The sequence below is a fragment of the Accipiter gentilis genome, chromosome Z (genome assembly GCF_929443795.1).
Source record: "Accipiter gentilis chromosome Z, bAccGen1.1, whole genome shotgun sequence".
Classification (NCBI taxonomy): Eukaryota; Metazoa; Chordata; class Aves; order Accipitriformes; family Accipitridae; genus Astur; species Astur gentilis.
Genome location: NC_064919.1, coordinates 69,091,580 through 69,117,378, shown reverse-complemented (window position 1 = coordinate 69,117,378; position 25,799 = coordinate 69,091,580). Strand labels below are relative to the sequence as shown.

Genomic DNA, 25,799 nt, shown 5'->3' with positions numbered 1-25,799 from the left:
CACTGAAGGCCAGACATCCCTTAGATGTAAATCAGCAGAGTGCCCCTTCCTTCCTTTCTTCACTGACCCCAGTGGAGCTGAAACCCAGTTAAACTTGGGGAGACAATGACTCCCAGCTTTCCTGCTCCTTTTGTATCTTAGGAGGGATCAAAGCCCTTAAGCAGTCACATTTTAGCAAAGAAGGAATCTGGGGAGAGAAACAACTAGAATGTTCTTTCATTTTGATTTACATTTAAAGGACTGAATCAACTCTCAGGTTGTTTCCTTTGCCTCTTCACTCTGCTTCAGCTTTCCTGAAGAGCATATGTTGTCACAGCTTAAACTATTTCAGAGGTTATGTGTACTCATAATAAACACACATTTTTTTCTTTAATCTTAGGACCTGTATGTACTTTGGCACAAGCTATAGCAAAATACCTCCAGGAGTCTGAGTGGATTCCTATAAAAATACGTCTCTCGGAACTGACTTACTGCTTTAAGTAGAGGCTCCCCAGATTTTTTAATTAGGTAGAAAGAGAGAATGAAAAATTGAAACATTAACTGTTGCAAACCATTACCATTGCTCTTCTACTTGCTGTGCCCATTTTAGCCATGAGATACTGCTAGATGAATATATATCCTGAAACTGAGCGAGTGCCATGTACTTTCACATAAAGATCAGCACTCCTTGCCGAACTATAAATTAACATATCAGAAGAAGCAAATATGGGGTCTGAGATTATAGTTAACAACTCCCCTAGGCAATGCTCTTACATCCAGCCAGGCACTGAAGCACCTCTGGGACATATATTGTTTTTATTTTAAAAGTTTTTATTCTCTGATGTTTTCTCTTGAAAAAAATGCACAAGTAAGTGTACATTTAAAAAGGCATTGAGGAGTCTACCCTTTGCCTCAGGTTGGAAAAAAAAAAACAACTTAGCCTCACCTCTTTTTTTTGGCTAATGCAGGTCAACTGCTCAATTGACACAGACATTTTGTCATTGGCAGAGTCAGGAACAGAACTAAATCCTGAAGTGCTGCTTGGGTGGAGCATGTATTATTTTATCGCAATTAATTTTTAAAGGCATATCTGATCAGGGGTGATAAAAAGGACACCAGAAGGAGGATTGTAAAAATTGCACTGAAAAGACACTGAGACTTCAGAACCAACAAGACTTCAGTTCAGTGCTGCCCTAAGAAACACACTGGCAGGGTTTAAGGGCAAACCCCATACTGTGAAAACAGGATGGGAGCACCCTGGAGTGAAGCAAGGGTGGAAAAGGGAAGGAATTCTCGCACTGAAAGAGGAGTACAGGAAAGGAAAGGTATGTTCTGCTTCTGCATTTTCTCTGGTGACAGAACAATCAGGCATTATAGAGGAAACAAAGACAAAGTTTAAGGGGAAAACATGAGAACAAAGAATGAGATTTGCAACTCGCAGCACAGAATAAGCAGCATAATGCAACTCACAAGACTGAGCAAAGATGAAGGGAAGATTTTATGAGGTCTAATATTAGAGGCATAAAAGCAAAGTATGGTAGTACTTCCTTTGGCAGTACAAAAGATCCCGAGGATGGAGAGTCACTGCCATGTACAGATGTAAAAGGTCTGTGGTGCCATGAGGAACAGCCAGGGGACGGAAGAGCTGGCTCAGCCAAGAAGATGCTGCTTTTCCCCTTGAAAAGGACAAGAGTGAGTAGGAAGAGTATACACCAGTACATAGAAACCATGAAGTGCGGGTACTTCCCAGGAGGAGCCAAAGAAGCTAGCACACACTAGAAGACTGAAGATGAGGGACAGGGCAGCTGAAGAGGAAAGGGGTAAAAAGCTGAATGACAGTAACCAGATAAGGAAAAGTCCCAGGACAAGGCTGGAGCAAGAAGGTGAGAGTAACAAGTACATTTCTAGCAACAGCCCAAAATGAACGAGGAAAGAAAATCACAGAGTGAGAAAGGAAAAGAAACAAAATGTCCAAAGTACTTTCTGAAACACTGGAGGCCGTGAGGCTGAGCATATGGCAGAGACAGAGCAGCTGGAAGAGCTGACACATGACCTGGGCAATTTTACATTTCAAATTTACTGTACCACCCACACTCCCACTCACTGGAGAATGAAATTTGCTGTTCTTTTTACTTTTATTAATCAAGATTCACTTCCTAAGACTACAGATGTGCATTTGCCCTTTCTGGAACACAGAGTGGATTCATTTCCTCACGCTGAGACTACCACCGTCCTGCCACCATAGGGGTTTTTACAAGTCAAAGTCTCCCTTGGAAAAATTTCAACAGCTTGGCTCACTTTTGCCATGCTCTTGACCTTTCATTTCCTGTGCAAATTATTTGAGCGGGATACTTACAGCTCACCAGCAGCTGCTTGTAAAACAATTTCAGCAACACATATGCACCCTACAAGACAGCGCATCGGAAGTCAGAGTACTTTAACCTGCACCAAGCCTCATGAAGACACAGCATAGATCTGGAATGACTGCTGCAGCCAAGGGAGCATTAGAAATAATTCCAGCCTGCCTTGGGGCTGGCAAGGGAGTGCTGCGCCTCTCCCATCTCCTTCCCCAAAACTGGTTTATTCCTTCTTTAGCACTTCCTTTCTTCTTTCAGCTGAGGTAACATAAAAATACAGTTAGAGCAGGAGAAAAGCAGCTATTGCCCTGTAAAAGCCCCACATCTTCCTCTGGCTGGAACCCGGCTGGGATGTTCATTCCTGCATCTTCCCAGCACTGCTATTCAAGGATGCATGAAGCTGCCCTGGCTTCTTTTTTTTTTATTGCCCACACATTCTGTCTGTAGCAGCAGCACAAATAACCCCATCTCTAGCTCTGGCCACTGGCAGAAAAAAGAGACAATGGTTACAGCTGAATTCTTTCACAGCCTGAAAGGGAGGCTGACATCATGCAGATGAACCGTAACTTCGTTGCCCAGAGCTGCCCAGGAACACAAATACACTGTGGCAGGTATCTGAGAGACTGTTGGTCCCTGAATAGCTCTACACTGTAGCAAGACAGAAAGGCTTCAGGAGATTCTCAATGACAATGGTCAAAAAAATAGATTTCTTTCCTCTGAAAGCTGTATGGCAATGTTCCCCTACTGCAGACCTGTATTCAGAAAGAAGGCTGCTACCAGCTGAACCATTAATACACCAGGATTCTTGGTGAGCACACATGTAAGTACTCGTCAGAGCCTCTCCTATTTAGTTTGTGACATCATGTATCACATAACCGGTGCTCTGAGATTTTTATGACATTACAAGGAGATCTTCAAAGGATTACAAAATATACTGAATAGGAGCAGTATTTTGGTAACAAATGTGGTATTTTTGAAACCACATACCATCATGTACAAATACCAGCTGTCCTTCAATTATATGAGCCTGGGTAAAACTAAGGATGCTCTTGTTTGGAGAAGACTTCAGAGCCAAGTGCCCATTGCTAGGTGGAGTAATGGAATATATCAATTCTGATGGTGAGGAGTCCTTGTCTTCCGCACAGAGGTCATCAACAGTTATTTCTGTGATTGAACCCACCCAGACCTAGAAAAGCAAAAATTAAAAAATTATAGTATTAAAGAAAATGCATATAAAAGAAAATCAGGGGAAAAAAGAAAACTAAGGAAAAAAAAAAAAGAAAAAAAAAAAGAAAGATTTGTGCTGTGCAACACTAGCAGCTATGAGAAGTTTCCTTACCGTTCATCCAAATTTCTAATGGACTGGAACAGTTCATGCTGGCAAATGGTTTTCAAAAAACAAGACCACAAAATAATACAAGTAAACACACCCTACCCCAGTTTGAGTTTTAGAGAGCTGCAGCACGAGTGCTCTATTTGTCAGGCACTATCCAAACTCTTACTAACATAACAAAATTGTATTATGATAACTAAGTCAAGGAGCTCCCTTCCAACACATACACGTGAATATTAGTGTCATGTACTTCACAGCAGGCAAGGCATTCAATATGGTCTACTTTCACTAGCAGAAAAGAAAAAAGAAAACAGCCCAGGGACAGCACACTCTGCAATAGAAATGGAACACTTCCTGTAGCTGCATCATTTCCTTCCAACAACATGCACTAAAGGCCCTTTTTAGTGCACCGAACAACCCACAGAGGTGCTCAGTCCAGTGGGAGATGAAGGACTCAACACCTCCAACACCTGCTTAGCACTTTGCAAGGTCATGCTTCCAGACAAAACAGCTAACTAGTTTTTAGAAAGATTGTATAAAACCCATTACATAACACTAGTAAATCTAAACACGTCTTTTTTTTTTTTTTTTTTTTTTTTTATTAGCTTAAGATATGGACAAACAACAAGATCCTTCCTTCAAGCAGAAAGGACTGCTGTGTGAGCTTCATCCATATCTTACTGGATAATTTGTTTGGAAAGGATAAGCAACAGCCCATTTTACTCTTCATCTTTATTGTATCTACTTGGAATTACAGACAAAAGTACTAAGACTAACAAAGAACAATACATATTTATCTCAAAATAAAATGAAATTCCCAAATATTCAATACAATGACACCAATTCTTCCCATGCAGAATTTATATCATAGCGTACAATCTTAAGAGCCTGAGCCTTTAAAAACCTCCACTTGAGCTTCAAAACACATACTGCATCATTCCTTCCTCCCTTCCTAGGATCTTAGTACACTTAACAAGTATCTGGCAGTAACATCACAGCAAATGGTTGAAGAGAGAACACAATCCTTGAAAAAGGGCATTTTACCTCTCCCAAAACCAAAAATCAGCAATCACAGATTTTTCCCTAAGTCTTAATTTTACTTTTTAATAAAAAAAATGGAAGAAAACCTTTTCAAGCCACTGGGATTTTTGCCACATCACTTCAATAGAGGAAAGATTTCAGACTACGTTGTGTCACAAAATATGTGCCATGGAAAAAGGGATACTAAAATGAAATACATCACAGAATCATAGAATGGTTTGGGTTGGAAGGGACCTTAAAAGATAGATCATCTAGTTCCAACCCCCTTGCCATAAGCAGAGACACCTTCCACTAGACCAGGCTGCTCAAAGCCCCATCCAACCCAGCCTTGAACAATTCCAGGGATGGGGAAGCCAGAACTTCTCTGGGCAACCTGTTCCAGTGTCCCACCACCCTCACAGTAAAGAATTCCTTCCTAACAGCTAATCTAAATCCACCCTCTTTCAGTTTAAAACCATCACCCCTCGTCCTATCACTACACTCCCTGATAAAAAGACCCTTCCCATCTTTCCTGTAGGCCCCCTTTAAGCACTGGAAGGCCGCTATATAGTCTCCCCAGAGCTTGCTCTTCTGAGGCTGAACAACCCCAACTCTCTCAGCCTGTCTTCACAGTAGAGGTGCTCCAGCCCTCTGATCACCTTTGTGTCCCTCCTCTGGACTCCCTCCAACAGGTCCACACCCTTCTTATATTGGGGGCCCCAGAACTGGATGCAGTACTGCAGGTAGAGTCTCACGAGAAAGGAGTAAAGGGGGGCAATCACCTCCCTTGACCTGCTGATTACACTTCTTTTGATGTAGCCCGGGATACAGTTGGCTTTCTGGGATGTGAGCACACATTGCTCAGGTTCATACTCAGTTTTTCATCCGCTAATATCCCCATGTCCTTCTCTGCAGGGCTGCTCTCAATCCACTCATGGCCCAGCCTGTATTTGTGCTTGGGATTGCCCCGACCCACGTGCAGGACCTTGCACTTGGCCCTGTTGAACTTCAAGAGGTTCACACGGTCCACCTCTCAAGCCTGGCAAGGTCCATCTGGATGGCATCCCTTCCCTCCAGCGTGTCGACCACACCACACAGCTTGGTGTCGTCAGCAACTTGCTGAGGTGCACTCGATCCTACTGTCCATGTCAATGACACAGATGTTAAACAGTGCTGGTCCCAATACTGACCCCTGAGGAACACCACTCATCACTGCTCTCCACTCAGATATCGAGCTGTTGACCACAACTCTCTGAGTGCGACCATCCAGCCAACTCCTTATCCACAGAGTGGTCCATCCATCAAATCCATGTCTCTCCAATTTAGAGACAAGGGATATCATGTGGGACACTGTCAAATGCTTTGCACAAGTCCAGGTAGACGACGTCCGTTGCTCTTCCCTTATCCACTAACACAGGAACCCCGTCGTAGAAGACCACCAAATTTGTCAGGCACAATTTGCCCTGAGTGAAGCCATGTTGGCTGTCAGAAAATCACCTTCCTATTTTCTACGTTTTCCAGGAGGATCCACTCCATGATCTTGCAGGGCAGAGAGGTGAGACTGACTGGCCTGTAGTTCCCTAGGTGTTCCTTTTTTCCCTTTTTAAAAATGGGGGTTATGTTTCCCCTTTTCCAGTTAGTGGGAACTTCACCGGACTGCCACAGCTTCTCAAATATGATGGATAATGGTTTAGCCACTTCCTCTGCCAGTTTCTTCGGGACCTGCAGATGCATCTCAAGTCCCATGGAATTGTGCACCTTCAGGTTCCTTAGATGGTCTCAAATCCAACCTTCTCCTATGGTGGGTGGTTCTTCATTCTCCCAGTCCCCACCTTTGCCTTCTGCATCTTGGGCGGTGTGGCTGGAGCACTTGCTGGTGAAGACTGAGTCAAAAAAATCATTGAGTACCTCAGCCTTCTCCATGTTGCAGGTATGGACACATACCTGCGGAGGGTCCTTCCGGAGAGGGACCACATTTTCCCTAGTCTTCCTTTTATCACCAATGCACCTCTAGAAACTTTTCACGTTGACCTTGACGTCCCTGGCCAGATTTAATTGTATCGGGGATTTGTCTTCCTAACTTGATCCCTGGCTACTCAAACAATTTTTCTGTATTCCTCCCAGGCTATTTGTCCTTGCTTCCACCCTCTGTAGGCTTCCTTTTTGTGTTTGACTTTGTCCAGGAACTCCTTGTTCATCCATGCAGGCCTCCTGGCATTTTTGCCTGACTTCCTCTTTGTTGGGATGCATCACTGCTGAGCTTGGAGGAGGTGACCCTTGAATATTAACCAGTTTTCTTGGGCCCCTCTTCCCTCCAGGGCTTTATCCCATGGCTCTCTACCAAGCAGATCCCTGAAGAGGCCAAAGTCTGCTCTCCTGAAGTCCAGGGCAGTGAGCTTGCTGTGTGCCCTCCTCACTGCCCTAAGGATCTTGAACTCCACCATTTCATGGTCACTGCAGCCAAGGCTGCCCTTGAGCTTGACATTCTCCACCAGCCAGCCCCTCCTTGTTGGTGAGAACAAGGTCCAGCATAGCACCTCTCCTCATTGACTCCTCTATGACGTGGAGAAGGAAGCTGTCATCAATGCATTCCAGGAACCTCCTGGATTGCTTATGCCCTGCCATATTGTCCCTCCAACAGATATCAGGATGGCTGAACTCCCCCATGAGGACCAGGGCTTGTGAATGTGAGGCTGCTCCTACCTCTCTATAGAGGGCCTCATCAGCTGGGTCTTACTGGTCACGTAGCCTGTAGCAGATCCCCACTATATATATATATATGTTTTCTAAATAGATAAAAAGGTTTGAAAAAGAAGTTGTATTAACATTTTGTAATAGAAAGTATCTTGCAACCACGAAATAGCTACTTTCTCCCTTGAAATATGTATTTCACTGTAATGTAATAACTACTATTGAAGTTTGATAAAAGACGCCACCTATGAAAACACAGGATGATATGTAATAGCAAAGGCTGACTTATTGAGCGGCACCAAATAAGTACATCAGTGTCACTGGTTTTGTACTGAGACCCTTTAACTCATCTCAGTACCACTTGAGTCAGATTATCCTACATAGAAAATAAAAGGTCACACACAGAATATGCAAAAACATAAGAAAGGACTATGCAAACATGTTATTACAAATGACGCATTAAATGCCCTAGAGTTTCGAAATTTTTTTACTAAAGGAAAAAATGAGCTTTTTTTCTATAAAGCCAGTGTTTACTTCTACTGTTCCAGCACACTAACACACAATGCTTTTTAAAGTACTGTACATGACCTGCAACATGATCCTTGAGGAATGAAAGGAGATCCAAGAGCTGAAAAGGGCTGTAGGGAAGCAGACACTTACAATTCTGCAAATACTGTACAAGTGTCTTATTTTCCACATCTGCGATCAAGTCCTCCTTGAAGAGCACCAGAAAACTGTATCTGAGCTTCCAGGATGTAGCATTACACTAATTTTGCATGTGCCTAACACATTCCACAGGCATGGTCCAAAAAAAAAGGTTCATGACACTGCCCAATGGGAAGTAATTCATTCTGCTTTACTTACAGCATTCAGCTTGTCAGTATGTCCTCGCATGCTACATATCCTACCAGACACTATACTCGTGGCCATTTTAATATTCTGGTGAGTGAGTGAGTGATTTAAAGAAAACAAAACGAACAAACAAACAAAAAAAATCAGTGGTGCTTTTTTTTTAATCTAATTCTAGGAAAATACAGCCCTCTTGTGGCAACAGGAGGATACAGTCATTTCATAGCATCACTACCCATAAATACATTTAAACATACATAAATGCAGCAAATAATGCCAGGATAGTGATTTTCTTAAAAATATCCTATTTCCCTTCCCTATTCCCACCCCAGAAAAAAAAATTACCATGGAACCTGTGGAAGTTTTAGGATATTATACCTAAAATGCTGTACAGTTTCTAAATAAACACATCCCTCATGCACTTAACTGTTCTAATAGAAAGACTTTACATTAAATGCAAGGATTACTAGCATACCTTACAGAAGCTCTCAGGACAGTAAAACTTTCTGCATCTCATATGCTACCATTAATGTAAATACTTCAGCATGTCATAAATTCTCAGCCAAAAAAAACCCCAACCCCCTAAAAATTTCACTTACTTTCATTTCCCAGGGAAAAATCAGAAACAACTCCCAAAATGTTTGGTTGTTTGTCCTCCTGAAATTCCCCCATGGTGTTCATAACCTTCATAACAACAGACAAGTTTGTTTGAAGAAGGGATGTTATGGATGCCTCATAAGTGAGGGAGCTAGAGTTGAAGGACTCATTCAGCATGTGTACACATGCCCAACAGTTTCCTGCATTTGGCCAGAAGGCTCATGACAAAGGCCAAAATTAACTTTCATATATCCACGCCAACCTCACTGGCTACATAATGCAGCTCTTTACAGAGGCTATTTCTCAACAGCAGATGCCATATGCCAATCTATTTTTTAATTGTTCAGGAGTTCTTTCTCACTCTTTGTATTGAGATCTGCAAAATTTCTGAGGTGCTAAGCTTCAGTCAACTCAAATGGTCCTAATGGACTTCAGTTTTCATAGTACTGGTCCCTCATTTTATACTTTTGTATATTTTGTACATTTCCAACCTTTCAAAAGATATAAAAGAGCTACTGCTTTTTTAAAAGCAACACATAGTTTATTACTCAACATTCGTCACTAGCAATGTCCTTGAAGAGCACAGACTGCTTCGCTAGAACGTGGAGCCAGCAAGTTATCACCCTACACGGGAATGCCCAGCTCATCTCAATATTTAGCAGGACTAAGAAAAACCCATTTTCTCCCACCTACTTTGGATGTGCAAGTTTGCTTTGAAGAGGACCATCTCAGTGTAATCCTCCCAGCATGTAACTCGACTGCCAGATTTGTTTTAGTCTGCGCATGAACCCAACACACGTGTGCATATTAGTACCCACTCATGACAAAAATAAAAGTTATTTCTCAGCAATATCTTATGCATGACCAGCAAAACCACAGGCACAAAGGTAGCATCCTGGTTCTGGGTATGCAAACTGCCTCCCTAGCAGAGAGGACCAACTTTGGCTAGGTTAAGCTGTGTTATTATTGTTCTTGGGAAGCCTAGACTTACAGATATTTTTAGAAAAATCCATATGCTGCGCTGCAGTGCACTGCACAGCCTCAGTTCCGTTAACAGACTGCAGTTCAATGCCAGCAACGCACCAGAAAGGAGACAGAAAAATTTCTGACTGGACATATATCCCTTTTGTCTGTGACTAGACAAACATTACTGGGTGCTGTGCTGATGTCTGCAGAGTACCATTGTAATTAATTTAACCTGGGAAGGTTTTACTCTGTGAAGCGAGTCTGTCCTTCTGCCAGGAGTCTCTGCACAGGGCAGAGTGTCTTGTGTTGTGGGCATCTGCAGATTATCACAGACTACCTGCTGTCACTGTGAAGCTGCACAATACTACCCCTATTGCTGTTTAAAAATTATGTCTTTTCTCATGTGAAAAGGCTAAATACACAACACAAAGTTATGATAATCTTTACAGTAAACCATCTTCCCTCTGCAACGCACAACTAAATATGTAAAATTAAATGCATGTTTTAGGTGCCACCAATTTGTAAACTGCATCATGCAGCACTAGGGATGATGTAGCCTCAAAATAACCTGCTTAGCTTCTTTCAAACCTATTCCTAAATATCTTCTCTGTCTTGACGCCTCTCAACTGGTTTACTGTGACCACAGGTTCATTAGCTGACCCATATCCATTTTGTTCTGCTTTTCAGAGTCACCCGATTTGTTTTCACTCATCAGATCTCAGATTGGAAGCCTTTACATGTGGGGACGTTTTGGTTTACATGGGCACAGTATCCATAATGAATTGATTCTGATTACTGAGTGCTCTTATTATAACACAAACAAATAACAATCCTATAAATAAATAAATCTGAAGAAGCACTGACACCAAAGTGACAGTAGTGACTTTTTTTTAAGATCATAAGATTAAAAAGCCAGCTATGGTTATTAAGAGCAAAAGATAGCATCAGTCAACAATTTTTAAATTTTCCTCAGGAATGGGGGGGGAGGGGGGAGGGTAAGGCAGAGTTAGAATCAAGTTACCATGTCCATTTTTTTAGCCCATGGTATCATACAGTAATAATTTCAGTGTCTGCACTAATATTTTTATGACTGCTAACACCCTAGGTTTTCACAGATTGCATTGTATTATTGTTATCAGGAACTTTTTAAAAAGGGAATATTCCTGGTTTGTATCATAAATACCCAACACGTAGACAATTCTCTAATTAAGTGCCAGTGAGAACGCTGCTCTTTTCTCTCGTCCCATCCCAGTGGGAATCCATAGAGGAGCAGGCAGCAGACTACACATCAGCAGGTCTGACCCTTCGGTACACTTAGTGGCAAGAGGCACAGGGTCTGAAGGCTGTGCGAAGACAACAGTGAGATGTTTGCACCCTCATCATCACTACTCTTGTTATTTTTCCAAGCTACGCTGTTCATTAACAGTCTTGAAGATGCCCTAGCAAACAACACTAAAACACAACAACGATCCAAGTGCAAGACATCCCATGCCACAAGCCCTTTGTCAGTCCAAGAGACTTAATATATCTTTAAGATCAAAAGAAAGCTCAGTCAGCCCTCTAGATAAACTTTACAACAGCAGAAAATGTTCCTCATGATGACTAGCATCTCCCTAAATACATATTACTCATGTACTACCTCCCTTCAGTAACGTTAATTTATTTAAATCCCATGACCACCATTTATTATATTGACTATCCCACCAGATACAAACCTAATACTCTGTTAATGAAGGTGCATTAAATGGTATCAGGTTAGAAATAATTTTAACATTTCAAAATGTTGACAAACATACCCGAAGAATTCTGTTAACTTTTATAACAGGAGCTTCATCATTTACTGCAGTAACTGTTACAAATACAGTTTGGGGAAAACTTTGTTTCCACAATTCTGTGTTATTTACTATCACAGTAAAGCTGTCCATCAGTTCCTCACTGTCATCGTGAACGTAGTAGATTAATTCCTGTTCCACCTGAAAAATATAACAACCTGAAAGATTAAAATGGCTAAAAGAAAATGAATGCCGTATTAAAAAACCACAAATATTCAAGTGTAGTCAAGCCCCTCTGTATTTATTGCCTCGACTGTTTATGACTTCTAAGACTTTATTTATGCTCCTATCTGATCTGTACCTCTATCTTTGTTCTGTCCACAACAGCAAATTTTACAGCTCATCTGTCCATTCCTCTAGCCAGAATATCTTATTTTGCCAGTCTTGGCATTCCCCCTTCCTCCTGAAAGGAAAATAGAAAATCCAGTCCCATTATATGTACCACAATTTTTTCTGGAATCTATAAACTGAACATAGTATTAGTAGATGATGACTTATGACGCAGTTTTGCTTCTTAGAGCTAAAAGACTGAAAATTAGCTTAACATGCACACACTGGCTCTCTGTGAGCAAAGACATGACCTAAAAAAATAATTTTTTTCCACTTTCCTCCTTGATCAATCTATACACCACTTCCTCTGGTCTTTTCAAAATGTACCTGCAGTCTTGTCTGTCTTAGGTTTCCAGACCATCAACAACTCTGCCTAAGTGTGAGTGGCCCATCAGTCTAGTGTGATTATAGCACATTAGTCTGTGTGATCAGTGAAACACAAGGAAGTGATGTGGTTCACCACAACAACAAGGCACCCTCCCTCCCCACCCCAAATGACCAGCTAGCAACTGCAGAAAGATCTTCGGTACAAGGCCAGAATAAAGCTCAAACGCATGCATCGCACCACCTCCCACCAAATCATCCCGTATCTTTTAGCAGTACAAAGAATTAATCATGACTACAGCAAAGCAGATCTACGTGCATTACCTGTTTTCTGGTAAATGTGGTTAACTTCATTCCAGGAACACGAGAGTCTTCAACAAACCCATGTTTTGGCTGCTCAGTTAAAATAAATGCACAGCTGAGTCCTGCAAAGTGTCTACTAGAAATTTTTAGATAGTCTTCCCTTAGGGCTTTTGAGCCCCCTTCAATTACTGTGAAGTTCTGTACTTCCAGTGGAATCATCCTGGGGATGATATCTACAGAGATGTCTATTCCACTCACTGTTCGGACACCGTTGGTCACATCCAGAGAAAAACGGTCATCTAGTTGGTCAGAAACTGTCTGCACATACTGAACTTTGCCCTCATCAACATCTTGCTGTGTGAAGCTCAAAACTGGCCTTTGGTCAGCACCGAGATAACTTTCTTCTGAGGAAAACTTCCGAATGTATCCATGTAATGGAAGCTGTCTTACTGTGAACACTATCTCAGATGGAGAACTGTTTTCATGAACAACCTTAAATTTAAAAACATACCCCAAAATTATTTAAACAGAAATGGGAGAAATTCTATAATTCTCTTCTGAATTCTTCACTTTTAACCCTGGGATTGTCTTCCTAATTAACTGGCATTCCATATTTGGGTTACATAGTTCCTAATACAATACAATACAATACTTGAAGTAGACGTTAAATAAACACATCATGGGAGTGTTTTGTAAATTTTGAAAAGGAACACACTGTGGAATTAACTAACAGCCTAAGAACCCTTGACCCCTGCCTGAAACAAGGATTTCAACAGCACAGCCATGTGCTGCCAGAGTACCCTCACAGTGGTTACTGAAAGACTACACACAATGGGGAGGAAAGTATTAAGCAAAGACAAATGACCTCAGATTTGTGACTTGGTGGTTTTAAAATTTTGGATGTAATCCTCAGTGTTAATCGGGCTAGCTCCAAACTGAATGAAACAAAACCCTTTCTTCCTTGGCACTTCCCACCAGCTCAACTAAGAATGATACATGATGTACCAACAATTGTCACAACTAAAACAAACATACAAATGCAGCATCTCCAAATCTTAACTTTCTCAAGCACCAATATGCAATTGAGTCAAAGAATATGGGCAGCCTTTTTCTTTAACATAACCAGTTTACCTTTCTAGAAATGGAAGCTTGCTAGTGTCAGCCTCTCCAGAATTAAGCATCCAGAATGCATTCATGTTAGTGAGAACTAAAAGAAGTTACAGAAGAGAGAGACTAACCACACTGCAATGGCTGAGAAAGCAGTGAAGAAAACTTGCTACAATATTGCAGAAATGGACAGCACAGTTAACTTACTTGCAGTTTTCCTTTACTGATTTTAACTGGTTTTCCTTCTTCAACCAAGAGATTGTTTTTGTTCACAATCCTTGGTGGCCACTGATGACCTTCCAAATATATGCGAACGTGCACTCCAGCATCCAGATGGACTTCTCTAGCATGGACTGTAAAGTTAAATGTGTCAATAAGGTTGTTGCTGTCATCATGCCTGTAGGTCACATACCCCTTTATCAGATCAAACTGAGTAAAGGAATCCATCAATAGATTATTTACATATATTCTTCCATATTTTGGGAAAGAGAATATCTCATATGTAAGCTCATGATCATTTCTTATGTCTTGGTTTGTAATAGCACTTAGGTTTGCTGTTGTAACAGTTTCCTCTTTCCCTTTTTGAACCAACAAGCCTGTATTATTTGCCAACCTAACATAAGGATCACTGGCATTAACTTCTAGAAGCAAAGAGGTATAGTGCTTGCCATCCGTCACAAAGAGGACAAAACGCCCAAAATCTGCACCATGGTGTTTAAACAGGACTTGCTTTTGCTCCAGGTCCACTTGTTTGAATTGGTAGAGTCTGTGCAGAGTATCATTTGTTAGTACCAAGTCCCCATTGGAAATGCCACGTCTAGTATATAGCAATTGTCCATCATCAAAATCAGAATCAGGATCATGATAGCAAAGATCTGCCAAAGTTAATAATCGCTGCCCATTTCTCACTATGTTAAATATCTTATCAATTACACGTACTGGTTTCTCATCATTCTTCAGCTGGACAGAAATGTTGAATCTAATTTCTACTGACAAAGGTTCTACTTCTGGATCAAAGTTTGCCAACTTTCCTGACTCTTCACTGGAAGCTCTGACAACAAATTCATCAAATGCTGTCTCAGAATCATCATGCACATACATAAGGCGCTTATCAGTTATATCTTTGTTAGTGAAAGTGGTGAGATTATCATTATTCTTGAATGAACCTGAAAAATTAATGAGTTTTAATCTCCCATGCTTAGGAAACTGTGCAACTTTATATTGGAAAGTTTTATTATCCAGTGTTTGCACAAACAATTTCGTGCTTGTTATTAATTCTCCTTCACCTTCAGTAACAGTAAGGCCATTGTTAGTCAAAATAATGTTTCTGAAATCTGATTTGATGTAGACTTCAAAGTCATATAAATTTGATTCCAGATACTTTGTAGAAATGAGGAATCTAAACGAATCACGGTTGTCTTCATGGTATCTGCTGATTAATTCATATGCCACTTTTTGATCAGTAATATCTTTCTGGCTAAAGACTGAATCTTTTTTCAAAGGCTGGTCATTAAGCAGTATCTGTCCATTCCTTGGTAGGGAAAGCAATTTAAAATGAAGCTCATCTTCAGGTATTTCTAGATCCACAATCACAGCAAAAAGATTATCTGAATTCAAGTACTTCCTTTTTGTTTTTTCAATTTCTAGAGGAGCATGTTTCAATAAACTGTACCTTAACCATTTCACTTTGATTGGAAACACATGCTCTTCACTGATTCTGTTTCCTATACTAACTTTGAATTTAAATTGGTCAGTAACATTTTCCAGCTGAATTTCTTTGAAAGTGCTACAGTATCTCACACGGCTGCGCTGAACAGAGCGTTGAGAAAAAGAGTTGACTTGCTTCCATTCCCCCCTTGAATGCTGCCTTTGAACTTCCCCAAACTGGGGTGCCTCTGTGATCTCATACCGTATCTCCAGCTCCTGGAGGTTAGCATTTGTTTCAACTGCCAGATGCCTAGGTGTGATCAGAGCTGTAACACCTTGGTGTAGTTTTATTCCTGAGTTATTGACAACTCTGTAATCCAAAGGAACTGCCATAACACGTAATACAACAGTGTTGCTCACCTTCTCACCATCACTTGCCCTCAGAACAATCCTTGAGTTCTTGACACCTGTGTGGACAAAGAAAACAGTGCCTTTTCTTAAGTCCTCATTAGAAAAAGTAGTAATAGCTTTTCCAGGATGCTTTGAATTTTCTAAAAATCCTGCATCTGCATTCAGATTTCCAAGTACTGAAAGACTGAGACCCACAGGATCTGTATCCTTATCTAGAACTTTTATCAGATCATTAGTCAAACGTTTCTTTGAGTTCTCTAAGAGAAGAAGCAAGTTTCCTTCAGGAAGCATGATCTCAGGCGCATCATTTACTGGAGTGACAGTAATGCGAAACACATGCTGCTCATTTCCTTGCAAATATGGAGGTACTATCTTCTCACTGCTGGCAGAAATGGAGAAATTAAAATAATCGTAAGTGTCCTCAGAGCCATCATGGACATAAATAATCTTCCCTTGCCACACATCCTGCATAGTAAATGTATTTACCTCCTGCACTGGTTCAACATCTAGTTTCAAGTCTCCATGAGAGGGTGGTTCCTTTATTTCAAAAAGAATTTGTGATTGATGAATCCCTAATTTCTGAAAGTCTATATTGACTTTAATATGTTTAGATTCGAGTGAAGCTTGTCCACCCTCTGGCACAATCAAGCTACTTAGAACTAAGAGGTGGCTTTTGTCTTCCTTGCCCAGAGAGACGGAGTTTTCAGGGGAAATGGCAAATGTTGGGGCTGCTTTCACAGTAGGGCTCTTTAAAGCCATCTCTAAAGAAAGATTTGTATTAAAAGCAGTTTTCATTTCACACCCAGCTGATATGTCCTTTGTCACCAGAACATTCTTCAGTGATTTCTTTTCTGAATTGGCTTTCAGGTCTCTTAAGCAACCTTTGAAGGATCCTCCTCTGGCATACTTCCCAGAGACCGAGATTAGCTCTAACTTAATCACTTCTGACCGTGTGCTGTCATCTATACCACCTACAAAGAGAGACCCCTTCAAAAGCGGCAGCTTGCTTTGGGGAGGCAATGATTTTTTCACAGTTTCTTCATCCAATGTCAGCTGCAAATATTCTGCAGTAAATTTCAGTCTGATGTAGTGCCAATGACTATCATTGACTGACCTATGAGAGGAAAGCTGGGTTCTATTTTTATGGTTTCCAACATAGGCTTTAATTAATCCATCTTCCATTTCCATTGCAATGAAATCTCCCGCTTGCCCAGGATGGTAAAGCAGCAAGCCACGTGCAGCTGAGGTTTGCAATTTATACTCCAAGATTCCCTCATCATCAACATTCCATGATGGGAAAGAAACATAGGATCTGGAACTGAAGAAACTAATGGGTTCATCTTCATCTGCAAAGAATTCATCACTGCATCCCACCAAAACTTCATGGACATTTTTAAAGCCAGGAGAAGGTCTCAGAGGCATCAGAATGTCTAGCTGATTGAACAACACATCATCAATACATCCTCGGAAACTAGGTAGCGCTCCAACAAGGTAGGGAACATCAAGTTTACTAGTACCACCTATGTAGAATCCATAATCAATATTTAATTCATAGAGAATCCCAGGCATTTTTGCACTAGTTCTATCATGTTTATCAATTACCAATGTGACATCATCATGTTCATGACGTAGTTCAACCAGGTGCCAAGCTAAATCATTCAGCTGAGATCTTTGCTGAGAATGCAGTACTCGTTCCCCCATGCCAAAGTTAATTCTCAACTGCAAGAGACAGAATTTTAACTATCAAAATCCAAAGCTGTATTTTTCATAATCAATATATTAAGATATATTTAATACATTAATTTTCATAACTTTTCATATTAAGCACATAGTTTACAAAATATAATTGAAAAAATAAAATCCCACTAAAATTTTGTGTAGGTTTACTTGCCATCACAAATATGACTTGAATAATTTCAGAAGAGGGAATGGACTCCTCTGCAGTTCTGCTAGGACCAACAACTCCTGAGAACTCAAGTGACAATGATCTTTCAAGAACTTACCTTGCAGAAAAACTATTACTTGGATCCAAACATTTTCTATGATGCTAACATCATCAAATCTGAAATTTTGCCTTTACTGAACCCCATGCTTTGAACACAATGATCTTGATTTTAAGATCTAGAGATCAAAAAGGCTTTTAGAGGCCAATTTTAATAACTAGCATTGTAAGAAATAAAGACCATCTTTTGAAATTATCAATTATATTATGTGATTTTTTCCATTTTAAAAGAAAACAACTTTCAGAATTGTTATAGTAACAGCTTAAAGGAAAACTCTAAACAACACAGGCTACACATATCTTTTTAGCTATAATTATAAACCATACCTGTAAATTTCCTGAGCGTAGCTCCATTAAACAATAATCCTTCTTCCCAGCTGCAAGAAAAAGCAGTCCATGTGGCTTGCTTGTTCGAAACCGCAACTGTAAGGATGTCTGAGAGGATGCTTCTGCCATGTTCAACTCCACAAAGCTATCACCATAAAATGATACTGAAAGAAGGAAAGGAAAACAAACAGGAGAGGTAGTCACACCAAAAAATACCTTTTTCTTATCTACAGCTAAATATTTATATTAAAAAAACTTATATTAACTCTCTATATACTTATTTAGGTATGAATGAAAATAGATCTCAGATATGAAATTCACCAGTCCAAGCAACTGGGTAAGAGCCCAGTGGCCACACCAGTATGGACAAGCAGTAAATATAGCCCAATATTCTACTTCCGACAGTGACAACAGGGAATCCTAAGAACAGTGCAATCACATTTAATACTTTCCTTCAAATACTCTTCCAATTATTTTTTTGTTTCAGGTGTTTTCCTGAGCTTGCCAGAGTTAATCTATTTTGTAACTGCCAAAGGATTTCTCTCTGAAGTACTCCTTTATTTTCTCTTTGGAAACTTCTTCATCTTCAACATGCTCTTATATCTCTGTCAGAGACATCCTTTGTAATCTCTGATGAGAAGACCCACAGGTCTCCTGCCACCTGTGTGGTTCTTTCATATGTTCTCATCCATCACTTTTCCAGGCTGAAGTGCCCTCTTGTTTCCTGTATGCAGTCTCCAATCACCTCTGCTGCCCCTGCTGGCCAGTCACTCAGTTCTGTACAGGCCACCTTCACCCTCTTCTCTCCTCTTTTCTGCCTTGAAGAACAGTAACACCAGCAAACTTTCTCATTTGACTACTCACTGGCTTTACCATCCCCATTATTACTGCACTGAATAGCACAGCTCCCAAGACCAAATCCTCAAAAACTCTGCTGGTTAACTTTCCTCCTACGCAAAAAGAGAAAAAAAAAAAATAATAATAAAATAAAAAAAAATCAATCACTTACCCATCCTCCTATCTTCTAATCCATTACTTAATATACAAACCCCTGTATTCCTATCCAGTGGCTGCTCAAGAGCCTTTGATGTCAAACTCTACCAAAAGCCTTTTGGGAATCTAAATCTTAGTCATCTTCCCCACCCCCATTAAGAAAACTCCAAGAGGTTTGTAAAGCAGAACTCATCTTTAAAGAAATCCTACTGACTCTTCCCAAGTTGATCCTACTTACTTTTGCATCTTCTGTCCTTTGTAACACTACATATAAATTTGAATGGTATGGATGTCAGGCTTACAGTCCCCTGGTCATTCCTGGTTTAAACTTTGGCATAACATTTGCCACCCACCAGGCTTCAGGTACCCAGGGATTTTAAAGCATGAGATCAGACATTACCCTTAGCAAGTGAGCAATTTCATCACTGCAGTTTTTTAGGTCAACCCCTCTCATTTCCCCCCAAAAAATGAATTTCAGTTTGGGACTCCTCCCAATTAGCAGTAAACACCATTTCGTTTAGCTTCTCTGTAGTAGTCATGCCCTTTCTGAGTGCTTCTTTTATACTGATAACTTAATCAACTGGCTGCACAACCCTCTGCAGGGTTTTTGTTCTAAATGTATTTAAGGATTTAGTAAAAGCTTTGATTCCTTCAGCTAGCTGATCCTTGACCTTTTGGGTTTTTTTCAGGCCTGTCTATTTTCAAATTACATCTGCCAGGGTTTATGATGCTTCAGCTGTGTTTGGACACAGCTCTTTAAGGATGCCACCAGTTAAATATTTATTTTGCAGCTTTTAGCTTCATTCTGAGACAACTTTCTCATTTTAACACAGTTCTTTTCAAAATTAAGCTTAACTGCAGAGGACTTTTGAGGTTTAATTGTTCCTGGCTCTACATTAGCTGTCCCTCTGCTGAATCTAACACACTCTGATGATGCCTACAAAGTGTAACTTTAACTCAGACTCTGAGCTGAGTCTGCACATTTCAGAGTACCAAATCAAAGGTCTCATTAACCAGCCGTTTCATGAAACAATCATTCGTAGTATCTAAAAACTTGCTGTAATATACATAAAAATTATATGTGGCTTTCCCAAGAATAAGATTTCAACAAACCCCACAGCCAAAAGCTATGTAATAGTGTGTTATATTAAGTACTCAGGGAAACACAGGAAAGATCTTTAGATCACTGAAGTACACATATTTCTTGCAAAGAAGAGTCACCACTGTGCATAGAAAAGTTGGTTCCAAGTTGAACAAAAAGGAATTCTTCCCCACCAGTTTACTTCTAGCATAAAAGAAGCTTTCACCAAAGAGCTCTAATATATGTTACAGGTCTTCCATAAAATCTATACAGTAAGAGAACCAGTGTGTTTGTTGTACATAGAAATGTTATTACTGTGGGGTTAATAAAGAAAGATCTCCCTTTTAAAGCAACTCCCCTTGCTTTAAATGCCTAATTTAAGTGAGGACTGAATTTTACTAATAAGCCAAGAAGCAGGTTAAATGTTTATAATTTTTATATCATGGCAAATTCATAATATGGCAGTGGCTAGGACTGTCACTATTTTATCTACTGTACAGATGGACTATAGGAGATTGTCCCTACCCTAGAGAGCTTTGGTCCCAATAACACAAGTAAGGGAGTCCCCGACCTCCATTTCAGCAAATGAGCCACATAGATACTGTCTTCCTGAAGATCACAGGAGGCATAACCTAGCTGTCTGAAATAACCTGTTGTAATCAAAGGATTACTCCATTTCCTTCAGCCATTGTAGTAACATCAGAATATCAATATAATGCTATGGGTACAAGGTTTCACCTCAAGCAGACCCTTCTCTTCACCCTACTGAGACTCCAAGAAGCAGTTACATTCGTTTTGCTACATTACATCCTAGCACCCCTACAGAACTGGCAAGAGATGTCATTATAATTTTACCAGTGAAGTTCCTCAGAAATTAACAAATGAAGATGTTAATGTCCTGAAAGTTTCATTATGATCACTGTAACACAGCCCCCAAATTTCATTGTGAATTCCTGAATCAAAACTAATGACTGCTGAAGAAACCTGAAAATAACTTTTAAAGACATCATATTTTCATTAGACTCAAGTATGTGCAGAAGAAACATTGGATTTTGGGGGAAGTAATTGAGCAGAAAGATAAACTTATCCATGGCTTATTAAGTGCAATTTAGAATAACTAGAAATGAAGTTGCAGAGTCAATATTCTGTAGTGTGCCACTGGGAAACAGTTTGGTGTTTATACTATACATGAATTTCCTGGAAAAGAAAAAAGAAACATAAGTTAAAGCTTTTGCCTTCCATAAAACACTTCAGAGTCAGAATCCATCACTGAAGGTGGGGCAGGAAGCTCAGCATCAGCCTAGGCACTGATCCAGCACTAAATGAGATCTTGGGCCAAGACCACCTACACTGCCTTGGTGTAATTTCTTCTTCAGTACCCACCAAACTAAAAAGCATGTTACTATAATATAGGAATCAAGTTCCTCTAGAGCAAACACTTCTGGAATGATTTCTGGCTGAAACTGTGTTATGAGTGACTTCAAAATGAATCTGGTGCCACAGCTTTTGAAAAGGGGACATTTTGTCATGGACCATCTGATGTTAACCATACCATTACAGAAAGTAAGTGACATTCAACCAACAATACCAGCCTTGAAGCTCCCTTGGTACTGGAACAGGCGAATTCAACACATCATATAGGGAACAATTCCTCTGGAATACCTGGGCAGACAACCTATTCTCTAACAGCTCTATGCCTCAAAGTGAAAAGATGGGTGGAAGCACCTGAGAATAACAGCCAGATGTACATCAGCTATAATGTCCCTTCATGGACATAGACACATATACACAAAGGCTCAAAAAAATAGAGGCATAATCACATGGAATGCCAATTTAAACATCTGTTCAACCTGAGTTACTGGCTAATTTGTGGTCCTCATCTCTTCCTTCTCCCTTAGAGCCAAGCCTCAAGTCTGACTAGAAGTACCACACTGGGGTTACAAATTCTTCCTAATATTTCCATCACAGCAGGTAACATTTATATGGGAAGTGTAAGTTTTGAGAATTTTGTTTCAAGTAATTTTACTGAACATTCTAGCTCTGTCCACAGGTTTCTTACAAGTAACCATGAGAAACCAGGCCAGGCACAGCAAAAGCCTTCACAATCACAGAGCAAAAGGTTCACTAGTCATCTAGTGGTGGCATTATGCTGGCATTTTATCCTTTTGTGCAGCTTTTATTCTCCAGTGTTAAAAATATCATCAAATTCAAGAAACAGCTAGACCTTGAATAATTTTTCTCTCGGTTTCTGTGCTCGAAGCACAAAGCAATAAAAGCCTTGTCTCTTCCCCATTGCCAAAACTAACTCCCTAGAAATATATGTACAAGAAACCAAACTGGGACTTACTACACAGTTATCATAACCTACACATATTCATCCAACAACAAAACCTAGACTAAAGAGCTAATCAAAGGAAGGGATTTTTTTCTTTTTTCCCATTTTTTTCTGTCAGTATTTCTCATTTCAGACTAGATTATGAATCATAAGGAAGAACAGTGATCTTGGAATCACAATTCCATGCTCACTTCTTAATTGGAAATAATTTAATGCACACTTCATGTCTGGTCAACTCCTTTTGGTCTCCACTGTGGACAGCCAAAGCTCCACATAACTCAATCCTTTCCTTCTTCGGATGCCTTTTACACCTTCTTCCCAAAGACAGTCATATGGAAAGGCTTTCCCTACTGTGCCTGAACAGTAACCCAGAAAGACTTCTATACTCATGTAATCCATAAAGGTTTTTACATTCACAGATGAAAACGAGAAGAGAGACATTTTACCAGATCTGTCCCCTGCCTTTAATATCCACCATTTTACATGAAAAAAAAAAATGAAACACATAATTTGATCTTCAATCAGGAAAGAAAAATTATGTAGTTCCCATGTGAGAGAGTATTTGGACAATGTTTTTGTCTTCAAAATGTTCAGGAGGTATCAGTACCAGGGCCCTTTAAAGATAATGCTTTGGCCAGAAGCCTACAGCGTAAGGAAAAACAATGTGGGTGACACTTAAAAGTTTATTCAGACATCCTGAATCCTTCTGATGTAGACAAAAACATTTGTTTACTTTTAATATCCAATAGATTGATCTTGTGTTTTCAACACTACAATGAATGTCATAATTAGGCCACAGAATTACTGCTGCTCAGACAAACTGTTGCCAAACCATTTCAAGCCTGCTAATTTGCTTGAAAACAACTATATATGACTTGTTGTTGGGGGGCAGGGGGGCAGGGAGCAATGCAGTGGGGGGTGTCATGCAATCTATTACACTACTTAGTCACTAAAGATAAAATCATAAAAGTAAAGGATTAAATCTAACATGGCCCATGTATTTTCAGTCAGGATCCTCTCCAAACTCCAGAACTACCATACCAGGAGGTTTGGTTGGCTTGTTTGCTGTCAGCTGCAAATACAAGAATCACTTCTGTGTCACAGTAACTCCTCAGCTGAGAGCACAGTTCTTGCAGTGGCCTCACTAATAATCTGTATCAGTGAGCTCTACAGGCTGGCTGTATAAAAAGGAATTAAAAAGAAGGGGGGGGCGGGACACGACGACAAATTCACTAGTTTTGAACCTGCTGTCTCACCATCTACTGTTGTCCTGGGCTGCACTGGTATCTAGGAGCCCCAAACACAGACAAGGTCCTCATCCACTAGATGTTTGATGCACATGCCTCCCAAGATACTCCAACTCTACAATGTCCCTTCAAGAAAATAAAGGTACTTGTCTTTCTATGTGAAAAATGCAAAGTCAAAGTAAAGGTTAATTCATCCATCCTAACAGCATACTCAAAGTGCAACAAGCACATACAACATCAGTTGTGAGTGATGAGGTACTGGCTTCATCACCTGTAGTATATCTTGAGGCAAGACCTGTTCTAGTTATTCAAATGAATAGTCTTCCCATTGTCCAGCTTAGATTTGCACCTCGAAGATTTGTCCCCTGCAGCTCATTCACAAAAGTGTAACAGGAACAGAAATCAAGTGGCACAGACAGGTAGCTCAGATAAATAATGATCTTCCAGGCAACAGTGGTTTTCTATCTGTGTGTTGACAAATTTGGGTATGTTTTTGACTCTCTGCTATTTTGGATGTGCAAGTAGAAGCTCTGGCTAAGAGTGCAGCCTGTTCCTCCCTGCATTTGGTGAAAAAGGCGTGATCTCTCCTTTTGCAGAGCAGACCTTTTCACACATGAGACTACTAGGCACATTCTGTGAGAGCTCACTTTACTGCAAAGAAATCAAAGTGGTATAACTTTGTCCCCCCTCTCTGCCTTTGTCCCTCCATTCTCAAAACAGAGCAGCTGTTTTTCATACTGATAAATTTCTTTTGTACTACCAAGTCTTTTAGGGTGCTCCAGTGAGACATGGAAGGGTTGTGCAATCTGGAGATGAAGGCAGGTTTCCACATCGTAAGAATACTTTCAGGCTGTACAGAAGTACAGCTTGAAGCCTCATTAAGGGTTCTCATGCACTAAATGCTAGGCAAACAATGAGAGACGCCTTCAGTCCCAAACAGCTTCTGCTGTAACTAAGACAAAATATGCAGGTCCCAAAGGATGAAGATGCAGGTCCCAACTTTGTTCCCCTAAACCACAGGATAAACAGCACGCAACCTCCAACATAAATATAATAGGAAGACTCTCCCTTGGGATAGGATTTGAGTGATGGAAACAAGTGTTCAGAACCTATTAATACCAAATATAAATAAGCTGTTGTGATATTAATAACTTTTAAAAGCCTCGTTTACTCTGATTGTACAGCACAAGTGGAGACAGATTAAAAAGCGAGAGAACATTAGTGAAAGAGTACCAAATTCCAGGTACCCAATGTAACAAGCTTCCAACAGCCCTCTCCCAGAAAAAAAGGCAGAATGAGAGATTAAAGAATACATTTGGAGTTATTCCATGGGCTCACATTCTACACTATAAACATGTTTAGGGCTGCCCCACAGAACCAAACCAGTTCTCTACCTCCTTCCAGCTAACAGAGCTTCACACCCAGGTCCACAACTTCAATTACTGCACCACCAGAAGAGTTGTCAGTCCTCTCCAAAGTGAATTCCCTAGGGTACAAATACTGACACTACAGAAGTTTGTAGCTTTAGCATGTTTCAGTCTTGCGCTGAGGAACTTAGCTGGAACCATTTATCAGAACACCTGAGCCAAAGTGATTCTTTTACACACTGCACTGTTCCAAAATTTTGTGATTTGTACATTTATTTCCCTATCTAGTTGTATTTCCTTCTTTCACCTTGAATCTGCCAGTAATGTGTTTGAAACCATTGTGACTATAGAAGAATCCTAACTTCAGAGTATATAAAAATACTTTGGAGAAATAGATATTGGGTTCTAGCACTCACATACAATTACTTTAAAAGTGATTAATTTATACTAAAGTTTCTGAAAAAACTTCTCCAAGTGCTATGAAAAAGCTGCTATGAAGATACGATAAAAGAAGAATTCATTTTACGAAGCTGTACTAACTCAAAAATAATTCTTTCAGGCAAAATATTTTACATGGCTAACATTTTGTTGGAACTTTGGAAAGGTCTGCCTAGAATTTATAGCACATCAGTGACAAAAGTCACTATTTTTTAAAATATAATGCAAATAGGAAAAGAAATTGCCGTACGTTTCATAGAGTT

The 25,799-nt window shown here is 40.1% G+C and overlaps 1 protein-coding gene across 1 annotated transcript in view; it reads right to left on the bottom strand.

The window, feature by feature from the left end:
* Window positions 1–25,799, bottom strand: part of LOC126036240 (chondroitin sulfate proteoglycan 4-like) — a 42,441-nt gene that overhangs the window by 13,553 nt on the left and 3,089 nt on the right. Inside the window, exons 2-6 of the mRNA XM_049795769.1 lie at window positions 18,076–18,239; window positions 13,896–17,465; window positions 12,603–13,073; window positions 11,589–11,765; window positions 3,324–3,522 (exon numbers count right to left, since the gene is read on the bottom strand). Coding sequence (XP_049651726.1) covers window positions 3,324–3,522; window positions 11,589–11,765; window positions 12,603–13,073; window positions 13,896–17,465; window positions 18,076–18,239 — 4,581 coding nt within the window. The remainder of the gene's footprint in view (window positions 1–3,323; window positions 3,523–11,588; window positions 11,766–12,602; window positions 13,074–13,895; window positions 17,466–18,075; window positions 18,240–25,799) is intronic.